Here is a 14,351-nt window from a genome sequence, read left to right on the forward strand (position 1 = left end):
TTCGACTAATAGGATTGGAAGTATCGTTCAACCCGAAGTTCGTCTATCTTAGAATTTCGACCCGCACACGTCGACGACACGTTTCTAGAATTTAAACGAGCAAGAAATGTGGCAAAAATAAGAATACAGAATCAACGACAATCTTCACGCATCGTTCCGTGTAATAAATTTCAAGAGAATCTCGAGAGTGATGGTAGACGTGGATCGGATGTCATGACCAAAGATGCGAGAGACCGAAACCACGACTACCGGGTATAACGATTATACGGTTAAGGTCAGCGTCTGGATCTCGGTCTTCACGCGAGTTCTCCTGTAACATCAAGTCCGAGGTGGTGCTTGAACCGTTTGCAGAGGAATAGCGGTAAATTCCTCTTTGTCAACCTAATCCAATGTGTTCCGAACACGTTTGCGTGTAGTTGCGATACATACATAGAAACAATAATTCTCATAGTCAACGAGCCTCCACCACTCATCATACTCACACGTTTGCAATTCTATTTCGCTATTAATTACTTGTTATTGAAATTAACTCTCTCACAGGTAACAAAAAATAAAACAAAAATAATAACTCTGCCATTTTAAACCGAATTGATATTAAAATATTCCCGCTTTTTAGGTGCAGTAATGAAGACCCTTTTTGATCAGGTGTCTTTTCTTCAACAACGAAGTACAAGTTAGGTGTATGTGCTTTTAAAATTCTCCCTCCCTCCTTCCATCAGTCGTTAAACCCATCGTACATACAGAAAGGCTCCCGACCCGTGACACCGACAATTTATGCCTTTTTACGGGTTTTGTGGCTGAATATCCGGGAAGTTTGGACCGTTGAACCGTGCGAGGGGGAAAGCCTAGGATCGAGGCTGATTCAGAATGCTCGAATAGCGTACTGTGCAGCAGTAAATAATCGATGATGAAGAGTGTCCTGTGTGAATATTATCCAACGATTTTCGATGCTACAGATTGAAACTTACATCAATTAATCTAATCTCGGTTAAAAATATTGACGTTCAAACAACCTGCTGCAAAAGAAACGCGCAAAGATAGATAAAAAAAAAAAAAAGAGAAAGAATCCTTGTCATTGTCGAGATAATCTTCGATGGAAATAACATCGATTAATCGATTTATGTATATCCTACAAGCAGCAGGAATACACCGGAAAAAACCAATCTTCTATCCGCTCTATACCTATATATCGGCGCGATAAGACCCTCGACGAATCGATGGAGTTCAACCAACCGCAAGAGATCTTATCGTTCATGTTATCAAACCTCTGAGGTTTCCCCCTGCAATTCCTCCTTCAACGTGCCTACAAAAAGCATTTCATTCCACTCGACGTCTATTCGGTACACCAATTCATTCCTACGGCAAGTACAACCATATCCATTCCCTGCTGGAAAACGGAGAAAGGAAAATCCCAAGACCCAACAAAGTTGTGAGAGATAAGAGACGTTGATAATGGAGAACAATTTTAACGTTACGATGTTTCATTTTTCGAAAAGGTAGACCGATCTAGATGATCGATATAAACACCGCGGCACAAAATGATTCAACCTTTTCAAAATGAAATGAACGAGAAAGAACGCTTTTCAAGAATCTCCAACACTGTTGGTCACAAGTAGCAATAACGATGATTAGCAATTAAACAACGTATCTAAGTACTATTTGGTGACACTCAAAAAAATGATTCCGCGGATATTAAAAAAACGCAAGTCTCAAGATATGATCAACAAGTTTAAAAAAATAAAGTTACGACTGAAACTTTGGTGTTTTTATTCGATTCTAACATTTATTTAGTGAGCATTAATCTTTGATCCGAAGCCGTCCAGGCCGGCAAAAACGTTCAAGCAAAGTAGAAACGGATCCTTAATAACAGGAGGCAGTCTTGAGGCTCAACTCTAACCGTGCTACAGCGAAGCCCAGGCCAAGTGAAAGGATAATTTCTAATTAGCGAACGGGCAGACACAGCAACCGGTAGAATCCGCCCAGAATTCGAGCATACGTCCTGTTCCTCAAGGATCTCTGCCTGCCTGCCTGCCTGCCTGCCTGCCTGGATCCTCGACTAACTTTAATATTATACGCGATCCTCGCTTACACATTCATACTCGTATACATATATGTATACATAATGTAATATAAGGTATGTTATGAGAAATTATTTAAATTTCAGTAAAATGTCTCCGAATGAAAAGGGACAACGACGGGATAAAAAATGCTCGATTGTTCTTTCTTAGTGCTTCTAGCGGCACTTTTTTCAAAGACAAACGGTACGTTATCGCATCGAAAAAGGCTTTTGTCAAAGAGTGATAAAAATTGACGCCAAAGTACTTTGTGAGGTCAAGAAAATTCAACCCTGAAGATCAACGGAGGGGGGTCAAAAAAAAAAAAAAAGTGTGAAACAAAATGCGGAATGACTTACCTCGGCGAGTGGTTCTTCTTTGGTGACATCACCGTTCTTTGGGGTGTCTTCGCGTGCACTCTTGCTCCTGTCCCTCTTGCCGAAGCTGAGCGACCTCAAGGACCACTTCTTCTTCTGAAATTAAAGTTGTAAAACAGAGATAAAAAGATGTCGGAAAATTCTCAAGGACAAATGTGGTATAACGATTACAATTGGGTTCGTTTTTCTTCTTCTTCTTCGTCAAAATAAACAAAAAAAAAACATGATAAAATACTGACACTCTCTTAAAAAAGTGAAAAAAAAAAAAAAAAAAAATGTATAGCGTTATAACAAAGACGCATTTACGTAGGTATGTGCGTTGTTTTTCCAAACTCTTTTCACGCTATTTCTTTTCCTAGGTTTTCAAAGTTCCCGGTATAACTTTATCCGTGTACTGACCTTGTCCTTCTTCTTGGCATCCTTGCTTTCGGGAGATGTGACGGATTCTGGACTGATCGGTGTTGTATTGCCATCAGTGGGCGTCGTGGCCTCTTCAGCTACCACCGCAGTATCTGTATTGGATGATTCTGGTCTCGTATCTTCGACCTTGACTTCCTCCTGAAATGGCGGAATGAAAACCATATTAAAAGAAGAAAAAAAACAAGAAAATAGAAGAGAAGACACCCAGGTCGCGTGTGTTTTCAACAACGTCCACGAAGCAATTATAACACAATCAAGCGAGAAACTCGTCTGCGACTATGAGAGGGAGAGAGAAAGAGAGAGAGAAAAAGGAATGTTTCATGTAAAAAGGCCGAGAAAAAAATATTGCAATGGTTATTATACAAAGAGATGACTAAAGGAGAAAGAAGGAACGAAATACATGTAATCCACATCGTAGAGAGGCGACATAAAAAAATAAAACGCGGCAATTAAAACACAGAGCGAAAAATTAGCCTCTTGACATCCGAGCATACGTGTGGATGTACAGCTATAACGAACATGTAAAGAATTTAACCTCACGCTAATTCACCTATTATACTGACAACAGTTTTTAGTCGAGAATGAGAGTAGAAGGGGGAGGAGGAGTTAATTTCATTTCACCCTAACGGCTCCTCCTCTGTTTCTTCGTGTAATTTCAAGAAAGAATTATTCAGCGTTAAGTACAAAACCAAAAAAATTCCTCCTTCCTCTCCCGAGGCAACAATAATTCCGTTTTAATAATTCGTAACACCGTAATATTCGCGTTTCCTTAAATTTGCTTTTTTTAAGAGTTTCAAAATTACCTTCGAGAATACGTCAATTCAGCTTCTATTGTTTAGGTGTCTACGCTTACGGTTTCATTTTATTTCACAATCAGACAAGTCAAATGTGTGTGTGTGTGTGTGTGTGTGTGTGTGTGTGTGTGTGTGTGTGTGTGTGTGTGTGTATTATAAAGCGACACCAGCGCAATATAACGAAACAACAAACAACACTGCGTGCAGATGCCGGATCTTTTTTCATTTCAAGCTATGCTGATAATATAAAAACAACGATAATAATGATAATTACTACTACTCTACTCTTATCTACCAGACAGCTGAAATATTAATTTCGAGAAATAAGAAACCATAACACGACATAACATATAGTATAACGTAACGTAACGTAACGTAACGTAACCTAACGTAGGTAACACTGCCGGCAATCCCCAACGTCTTATACTTTTCTTTTCATTCTCAAAGACGGTCTCCTCTACAGTCTTCCCCTTGCGTCACGTTTTTATCTTTCGCAAACATCTAATAATATTCTTCATAATCCCTTTGTCCCTGCACCAAACTAAAGTCGCTTACAATATAAGAATATGTATGCACGATAAATATTGCCTCACAGAATTCATCTCATTTTAATTTCGTACTTTGGTATGGATAACAGTGTTCTTAAAAAACGTCTCATCTCTTAGCATCATATTATAATAATAATACAAGCTTCGTTTAGAAAACATCCCCGCGTTTCTTAAGCTGCAGCATGTCGGCGTATTAATTCAACGCGTGGAGACAATTTTAAATTGTAATTAAACTGAAATTAAGCATTGTTTCTATCGGGTGTATGGAGGAGTATAATTGTATCGTGCATCAGGGACAATGGCGTGGAAGAATTCACGTCAGGCTTGTATATTCGTTAATTAAGGTGCGCTTGGCCGCCGCCCAAGGATCAAAGGAACGATTAAATAATCTAGAGAAGGAATGAAAAAAAAAAGTAATGAGTTGAGATTAAAGAATGTCACGGCTCTTGAGATGTGTGGCTTCCTAACAGTAAACGAAACGTGATACGCTAGATAAAAAACTAAGTGACCAGGACCGTTGAAACTGATAAATAAAAAAAAAAAAAAAACAGAATTTTTTCAATATTCTATCGGTTTAATCGTCGTTTCTTAAAGAATATAAATTTATGTGAGGCAGTGAAAAAAAAAAAAAAACTCACAACAAACGTAAGAGTTACAATCTCCGAATAATCCGTACTTCGCGAAAACTAACGATCGCAAAAAAAAAAATTTCAGCCAATCATAAGAAAAATTGTTTTACAATTTTTCTCCCATCCGCACAAGCTTGTGCCAATTGGAATTTTGAGTAAAAAAAAAAAAATGCTGAAATTCCGTTTGCGGACGAATGACGTAACGTGTAATAATTAATTTCCTAATTAATTAAAAAGACGACGCTTTCTAGGCGTCTTACCAATTTACGGAGGAAGAGAACAACGCAAGCCAGGGTAAAACGGCGAATTGAGAAACCGTGAGGGGCGGAGGGGGGGAGGGGTTTAACCGTAGAATTAATTTACGACAATATTTTCTACGTCCAGACAAATTAACTATAATGACAAAAAGTTTAATGCAAATTGTCGTAAATTCGAAAAATATACGAAGGCAAATACATTCAACCGTGCGGTCATAATACCAATACAGACAAAAAAAAAAAAAAAAAAAGCAAATTTTCTCGTGAAAGAATGTCGCTTCTTATAATTTTACCCTGTCAAATAATTACGTCATAATAATGATAATAAAAGAAATGATAATAGCGAGTGAAATTTTTTTTTTTTTTTTTTTTTTTTCCAGCACGTCTAATTTTCATTATTCTTCTTATATTTTCGTCAAAAATATAAAAGATACATCGTTTCAACCTCTAGTTTTCAGTTTCTACGGACGAGACTCGAGTGGATGAGGTATATGCATGGCGGTATAACAGTTTGAATTGAAGGTCATTAAGGGAAGGCCATTTGAGGAACAAAATTTCCTAACCCTAGGGCCACTCCCTGCCTTTGTTCGGGTATACTGATGACCCTCGAAAAAGCGTCGCGTTCCCTCTTCTTCCTCCTCCACCTCCTGCCCATCATCATCCTCTTCCTCTTCCTCTTCCTCCCTTCAAGGGAATGAACGCCGCTACTAAAGTGCCCCACCGCGTATAATACATGCATACGTACATAGTTTACGCGCATGTAAATTAGACCCGTGAAATGCACTGAATAGGGGAAAATACTTTGTGCAAACCTGCCCTAAAAGTCAACATGAAAAAGGGTCCGCCGACCCGGGGGGGGGGGGGGGGGGGGGGGTCTGTTCAGTCATGTTGTATTATGCCTCGTTATAGCCTCGTAGAAAATTTGGGTCAAACAACAAACGAGAAGAATGAAAAATTGAAAAATCAAATGATTTTTTCCACATCCTATTTTCAGTATATTACATATAAAAAAAATCGAGTTCAAAAAGATAGATCAATATATTTTCAATCTATAATACAATATAATATGCTAATATTTTGTAATCTAAAATCACGATTTTGTTGCCAAAATTAAAAGACACGATTATATTATTATACATTTCCCGCAAGCACTAGTTTACCAAAAGTTTTTTTTTAGCACGAAAATATTCTCTCGCGTTGTGGGATCGGCGATCCAAAAACACGTATTTACGTATGTATATATGAATGATATACGATAAGTCAGATTAGGCATGAGAATGTATCCATACATTAAAATTGGTCATACACGTGTACGAAAAACGGCGATCGAGATTTGTGACCGAGTAATTTTCTTTCCTCGCGTTTGTACCTCTTATCCGTTGTTAAAGAGTAATTGTGTTAGCACTGATGTAACAAAATGCGAGTCAAGATTTACACAACGACAACATATATGTATGTATATGTCTAAGAAACTCGAGACGACGAGACGATACGACGCTGAGGAAGAACACGACATACGGCGAAAAGTTTATCGAATCGTAATTATACGTAGAGGTTTATTTTTTATTTTATTCTACGATCTTATTACAGAGGATTTCCTAGAGCCTGAAGTTTAGGTAGAACGAGATAAGAGGTCCTTAGGATACCATACTAAATAAAGAGTTAGAATTTTAGAAACATATCGGAAATATGCTTCAGAGTATGTACAGAGTGAATCTGCTATTCTACCGATTGGTTTGATGCGCATGCGCTAAAATTCGAGATCAAGAGCAGTTGTTTCGTCAGGGCTACCAACATTCGTACGTTCAGTTGACTGGTCACCGCGATGTAAGTAACCTCAAAAAATGTTGGTCGACCTGACAAAACGACCGCTCTTGCTCTCGAATTTCAGCGCATGCGCATTAAATCGTTCGATCGTTAGCAAAAATTACTCTGTACAGGATAAATAAAGGAAGATAGCGAAATTCGAAGGTACGAGTTGTCTAATTTGCAAAAATTCATTACATTTTCTACGTGATTAAAAATTGACCAAATATCGCGACCCTATAGTAGATCGAAAAACCACACATATTTATACATATTTAAATAAACCATTAAAAATTTTCCTTCCATTTTCAATTTCAGAGATTCCTAAAATTGTGAAACAAATGGCTTTTCCGAAACGTAAATGATTACAATAACGTTACCAACTTCAGCCTCATTTCTATCTTTTCTACTTCTCCGTACGTAATGTGATATGATGTGTGTGTGCGTGTGTGTGTATGTGTGTATGCATATACATATTTCGTTCAAATATAAAAAAATTTCTTTAAAATCTGTTCACATGACTAATGTAGGTACATAATACCGTAAAAATCGTAAAGAAGACGGCAGAAATGATATAATCTTAAAAAGTTATAACAACTCCGCGGTTTTTCAATGCATTCATCTTTATGAACCCTGCACCGCAACACATGAAACGCTACTGTAAAATCATCCAGCGAAATTCTAATTACAAAATCAATTTTGCACCTCGGTCACGCTGCGGTATGCTTGCACTTGCATTACACGCGTGTAACACGCACCGATATCCATATACATATATATATTACATATGTATACAATATACACGTATACGAGAGTGCAAACTCCGTTAAACAGTCAAGACCTTGCAAGTATATAGCCGGTACTCCTTCATGGTTTGAAAAATAAATCTACCGGATGTACGTACAGAGCCTGTGCACTTTTTACCTTCTTTCAGTTATATTAATTTGCGTTCTCTTTGTTTTGAAAATTTCATTTCCCTTATTTCTTTGCCTATCTTTGTCTCCTTTTCTACTATTCTTATTCTTCTACGTTAATTTTCTGTTTCCAGTTCCGCAAGCGGGAAAAAAAAATTTACACACCTGCCTGTTGTTACAGCTATACTATACATGTGTACATAGGTATATGACACATAAGTACAACGGGTGAAAAACGCAAAAGAAAACCGTTAACTCAAGTGCGTGGGCAATTCTCCCGAATTAAATAGCGCTTGCGTAACTAGAAAATATTAAAATATTCATCACCGATTTTTATTGCTACATATTATACACAGTTTTTTATCTTATCACACAGCTATCGAATTTTTCGTCTCCAGTGAATAAATATTAATTATATGTATCTTTCGTTTCCGGCGTTTTTCTTTTTGTTCTTTTGATTCAACCCCCCCCCCCCCCCCCCCCCCCCCCCGCCGCATCACTTGCAATCGTAATTTATAGTAACACTCCACTCATCCAACGATGTTGCAAATACAATAATCAGTGATAAGCGTTGAATTCGTGTCGTATTTTCATCAACTGCTGGTGAATATACGTGTGTGTACAGAAGTAACACGCCCGATTATTCAACCTTGTCAAGAAACCTCGCAGACCTTGTATTTGCATCACAACTTCCACTTGCATATTTCGCATTGTACTCGAACAGATTTTGAAGTAATCTGACGACGATGAGAGAAAAAAATAAAAATCGAAGTAATCTTCATTTATTACAATTATTCTTTGCAAATTTTTTCGGGAGTGAGGAAATGGAAAGTAAGCAGCAGCAGCAGCACGAGAGGGGGGGGTTTCCGTCAAATAACGTGTAACATTTCGATTCATTCGTACTTTCAAACATTGCAAACCGATCGCATTTGCATTGCGATACGTGAATTATAACGTGAACCGACCAATAAAGCTCGTGATAAAAATTGAAAGAGAAAATAATAATAACAATAATAACAACAACAATAATAATATCGGGGTTGAAATACCGCATACAATGCAGAGATGCGATAAAATAAAGTCGTGGGCGTGTGTATGAATAATTATTCACGCACAAACAAACACGCACACGTTGAAAATATCGTAAAAAAACGGAGAAAAAAATAGAAAAAAAAACACAAACTTGTGTACAAATGTGGTTAAACAGCAGCGTCCTTGCGCAGTGCAGCACATGCAACGTGATATACATGGTGTACACACGCGTGTAACTCTATAAATATACTCTCGTTCTTTGTTCTCTTCCATCAGTGTATTTAAGGCGGTCGGTTTAATTGTGTGTACAACACATCCGACAGACGATTCCGTAGAAATGTGTGAAACAAAAGCGTCGACACGCCGTGTTGGGTAATCAATTTTTCAAAAACGGACACGACATTAAAATAGTGTATTACACTACTAGGGCAGAAAGTTGAATTTTCTGCACTGCGCGAATTGACGTTACGTTTCAAATTGTTCGGAGTTGAACAGTTTGCAGCTAACAATTATCTAAATACTCGATTTTAGATATTTGAATGAAAAATATAATGAATTCATATTCAGGTCAAGACGGCAACTATTGTACGTTAAATAATTTTATTTAACAAAGAAAAATTCTGAATTAACATCAGCGGTTAGATAAATAATTTAATTAGTTATATGCGCTATTCAATCAACGACGCTTGAGATGTGAAATGTAAAAAGAAAAAAAGAAAGATAGGGAAAAAAAAATCACATTGTACGCGTAGTTAAATTACTGTAACATAAAAGTTGCGTCGATAGGAATAATGACTGTTTAAAAATACGTTCGAATTAAACTCGTTTAATTTCGTTATATTACGCAGGTATATGAGAAGATTTTATAGGCGGTAAGCAAACACAACAAGTAATATCGGTGCACATAGTCACATACATGCGTAAGTAACAACAATAATATAAAAATGTTACAGCTGAAGATGGTCGCTACCGTTAAGAGGATGAAATAGACGAAGGAAAAAGAACCTCGCAAACGGAACAAGAAAATCGAGAAAGAAAGAAAAGTCAGGAAAATAGAAAGACAAAGAAGAGACAGTGAAACTCTTTTGTCGTCGTTTACGAGCATCGTTTTACTTATTTCAATATTATTACGTAAATAGCGCAATATGCATGCATATATATATGAATATTGTATGGGTGTTCATCTCTCAATGTGGAGGATTTATACTTAGGTCGCTTATGCAGACTAGACAATGCAGAGCCGTTTGCAGAGTGCGTTGCATGGCAGGTTGAAGAAGAAAGAGACACACAAGATAATGCCGTAACAGTAGCTCTACAGCGCATAAACCTGTACGTGTGTCATGAAGTCTCAGTGACTGACTGACTGACTGACTGACTGACTGACTGACGGCTTGTTCTTGCAGCAGTCTGTCAAAACACTAGTTTTTTGCCTCGCAAAATGTACTTTCAAACATTTCCCCCTCAAAGTAGGTAAACGAATAATTCCGGACTGAATTCTACTTTGTATTAGAGAATATCATAGATTAGTTTTAAAATTGCTGATCAAATCTACGATATTTTAAGAATTATCTGTGGACAGGATCTCGTAGTAAATAGAATCAGGGTCGCCACAAATTTTCGAAAAAAAAATTCCATTGCATTTCCAGACTTTCCAGGACCTAAAACCTGTTTATCCTGACATTTTCCAAGTTTTAGTAAATTACTAAAACCTAAACCGTTCAGCTTATCAACTTTATAATCTGTTCAAATTCAATTCAAATTGGAGAAAAATATAACATAAAAGAAAAGTCAATTCAAGCCAATTTCTTATCTCGACAAAAAAAAAAAGTAATCTTGCTACATCAAAAAATCATTTCTAATTCCCACGATAGAAAACTGATATTTTCAGTTTTGATCACCACCAAATTAAAAACCCTCCGGAAAATTTCAGATTTTCCATAACCCCTTTTTACATAATACCCTAACATTTCCAAATTTTCCAGTTTATCAAAACGAAAACCGAATTCATTCATCGATAATAATTCAACATTCTCCGAGTGTCAATAATTTCTCCAATTCCCCTTGCACAACAAATATGTATAAAAAAAATTACGAAAGAAATTAAAAAAAAAAAAAGAAGGCAAAAAAAAAACAAACAAACAAAAAACCAAATCAAAAACGAAACGTTGTAAAATTACCGGTTGCGCGAACAAAGTTTTCAAAGGTCTTCAAATACGATAGTGTTTCGGTGCCGCGGGATGAAAACACAATTCGGAGAAACAGAGAGGAGTGCATTACAAGTATCTACCTACGAGAAATCTCGGAAACGCGTGGCGACCAATAGACAACCGGCAATTATCCGCACGCACGGATAATACCTACATGAAAACAGCATCGCTTGAACCTGCGCACGAATTCAAAGCGGCCAAATTTTGTATAAAATATAATCGACTTTTTTATCCCTTATTTTTTTTGTTGTTTTTTTTTTTTCCCCCCCAACATTTCGAGGTTCGTTGCGTGTTGAAATAACCCTCGAAACAAGGTAGCCTCAGCGCTTCGACTCTGCAACATCAGCACATCAGTAACGAATTCCTGACTAACCGCTCTTTGTGCCTCTTTGCTGCTCCAGGATGTCCATGGATATATATATATATATATATAATATTAAATATCTGCCATGGACTTTCTCACGATCTTTCAGGATATATTATTATACAATTAATTCGTCAACGACTATAGACGCCGGTGTGTTGCAGGCCTGTAAACCACATCATCGTTTCGTGTACGTTTAACACTTTTATTGTTAGTCTCAAATTACATTGTGCTGATTCAACTTTTATAAGTAGATAATATTCCGTAGTTTTTGAAGTCATTGATTACTAATCTAAAATCGGATTTAAAAACTTCAAGACGGCGGATCCGATATGGCGAGCGCAAAATTTTTTAATTTAATCAAATCCGGTCGAAAAATAAAAAAAAAATAAAAAAAAAAAAAAATAAAAAAACTCCGAATCGTGTCACAAATTGCAGAGGAAAAATCTAAAATTCCTTCGAAATTCGAAGAATTTTAATGGAAACTGACTTGAAACTAAAAATATGTGAAATCGAAATGACAAGACTGAAAATATTTCATCCCGGTTCTGTTTCCAACTGTACTAAAAGAAAAACTACGTCTAATTGTGAATTCAATTTAAATATTTTCAGTAACTTATAACAGACGGCGCGACTCGACTTTCAACAATACCAAATCCCACCAAATCACGCGGAGTCAGTTTGATTCCGGAGAGTAAAAATTACTTCGCAAATTATCTGAACTTCAAAGTAATTCTAGAGACTTGGAGCCCGATTTCGGATCTCTATTCAGCAACATTGTCGCAAATTTTGACATAATTTCAAAACCATGAGGCGCCGCCTGTACAATATACCCCCCCCCCTCCCCCCACTCACACACACACACACACACACACACACACACACACACACACACACGCGTAAAACGATCATCTAATTATCATCTCACCCAGAATGACGATCGACTCGACGATAGCAAATCTTTCGGCTTATATCGCTGCTTACCGTGCATTTTTCAACAAGCTATGCACTTGACAAATTACTAAGCCCACAAGACAACAGCTGCGAAAGCTAAGTTTCTACCCCTTCCCACCCCCTCTCTCTCACTCTCTCTTTCTCTCTCGATTCCATGACCTGAAAGTCTCCTAATGGAACTCTCCTATAAGGTCTCAAACTGATTAATTATACGTATAGATATACATGACACCACTCGGCATAATTTTCCAACAATGCAATGCTGTGCAATTTCACATCAACCAATTCCACTACCACGAATAATAATAACAATAATAATATATATATATATATATATATATATATATATATATATATATATATATATATATAGGACAAGTACGAACGATCTGCAGAGACGAATAATACGTAAAAGTAAATTATAGGAATATAACACGAAGAAACAGTTGCACGAAGTTTATTGTTCCGTTGAAGAATTACCTTGGAGAGAAACGTATAGTTAAACGATATAAGTATGCAGTATTTCAGCAAAATTGAGTCTCTGAAAAAAAAAAAACAAAAAAAAATATATAAAGAAATCAACTCTCCAACAAGTGTTTCACTAGTACGCGTGTATACATGTATAAACTAGAAAATTTTCGTTCACTGATATCCATATACATATCCATATATATATATTATATATATTATATATACATTATACATACATAAGAACAAAATTATCCGAGTGTTTTCCGGTTCTACCGGTTTTTCACCTACTAACCAAGCAACGTATTATATGCAAGAGACGAGTGACCACACCCTGCATGAGGAAAGCTGGCGAGGCAGGTGTTAGGTGGTAGATGGTAGGTGGTAGGTGGTAGATAGGTACCTAAGTAATATGTTTTGGCAAGGGGATCGACGCGTGCGGCGGAGTTAAATTGATAAAGTCCCGGCTAGCGAGCGTGGAGAGGAAAGGCTGAATAAGACGACGCGTGACGGATATATTTCAGGGTAAACGTAGCGAGCACCTGCCGAGATTTTATGAGATTGCGGACGAGAGTCGAATGAAATTAAGAATAAGTGAGAAAAACGGGGGCTCTCGGAGTTGAAACTTTTCAAGCTGTATAACCGTGCCAGAGGACAAAGCGCCGGTGCAATTTATACATATATATATATATATATATATATATATATATATATATATATATATATATATACGATATGCTTATTTTCAACGTGCAGAAAGGGAAAGGTGCAGAAACGAGTTGGCGACAGGGAAGAATAAGAATAATAGGAAGCAGACGATGATGAAGAAGAAGAAGAAGAAAAAGAAGAAGAAGAAGAAGAAGAAGAGGGTGAGAAAAACAGGATGAGGATGAAGTTAGTAAGGTTACTATGTAACATATATTGTTGGATATTTAAAAAAAAATCATTTCTCTGCAAATTTAGAAATATCTGAAATTTAGTTAAACCACGATAAACAAAACAAACTATTACTTTGAAAATCTGAATGCTTGAACTTGAAAGTCGTTCTAAAGTTGCGCTATAACGATTATATATTTCCCTGATGTTTCGTTACGTTTTAAACGTAGCTAACTTCAGCCACATGAAATATGGGCGCCTGCACATTTTTTTTTTTTTTTTTTTTTTGTTGTATTATTATTATTATTCATTTTTATTTTTTAAACCCTAATTGTTCACCCTAAAAATTTTTTAAACTCCTCGTAGAGTTCAGGAATAGACTTTCAAAGTGTTTTTTGCTAGAGATCGATCCTGTAATAAAATAAATAAAATAAAACTATGTTCGGTAAGAGAAGAAATTGTTTTATTTTTTTTTTTTCGTTTTACCTCAACATTGCCAATGTTTTGCTATTAAATAAAAATAAATAGGAGAGAGGGAGAGGGAAACAGTTTGACTGAATATAAATGAAACGAAATTTAATGGAATTCCACTCGGCGTCGCGTCGTCATCCTCTGACAGCAGAAGAAGATAAAAACAACTTATAACGGTTA

General features: G+C 36.6%; 1 protein-coding gene across 2 annotated transcripts in view; it reads right to left on the minus strand.

The window, feature by feature from the left end:
• LOC124407478 (A-kinase anchor protein 200-like) overlaps window positions 1-14,351 on the minus strand; it is a 52,784-nt gene that overhangs the window by 28,424 nt on the left and 10,009 nt on the right. For both annotated transcript variants that reach the window (XM_046883651.1, XM_046883652.1), the window contains exons 3-4: window positions 2,831-2,989; window positions 2,414-2,527 (exon numbers count right to left, since the gene is read on the minus strand). In XM_046883651.1, the coding sequence (XP_046739607.1) occupies window positions 2,414-2,527; window positions 2,831-2,989 (273 nt within the window). The remainder of the gene's footprint in view (window positions 1-2,413; window positions 2,528-2,830; window positions 2,990-14,351) is intronic.

Source organism: Diprion similis, chromosome 6 (genome assembly GCF_021155765.1).
Source record: "Diprion similis isolate iyDipSimi1 chromosome 6, iyDipSimi1.1, whole genome shotgun sequence".
Classification (NCBI taxonomy): domain Eukaryota; kingdom Metazoa; phylum Arthropoda; class Insecta; order Hymenoptera; family Diprionidae; genus Diprion; species Diprion similis.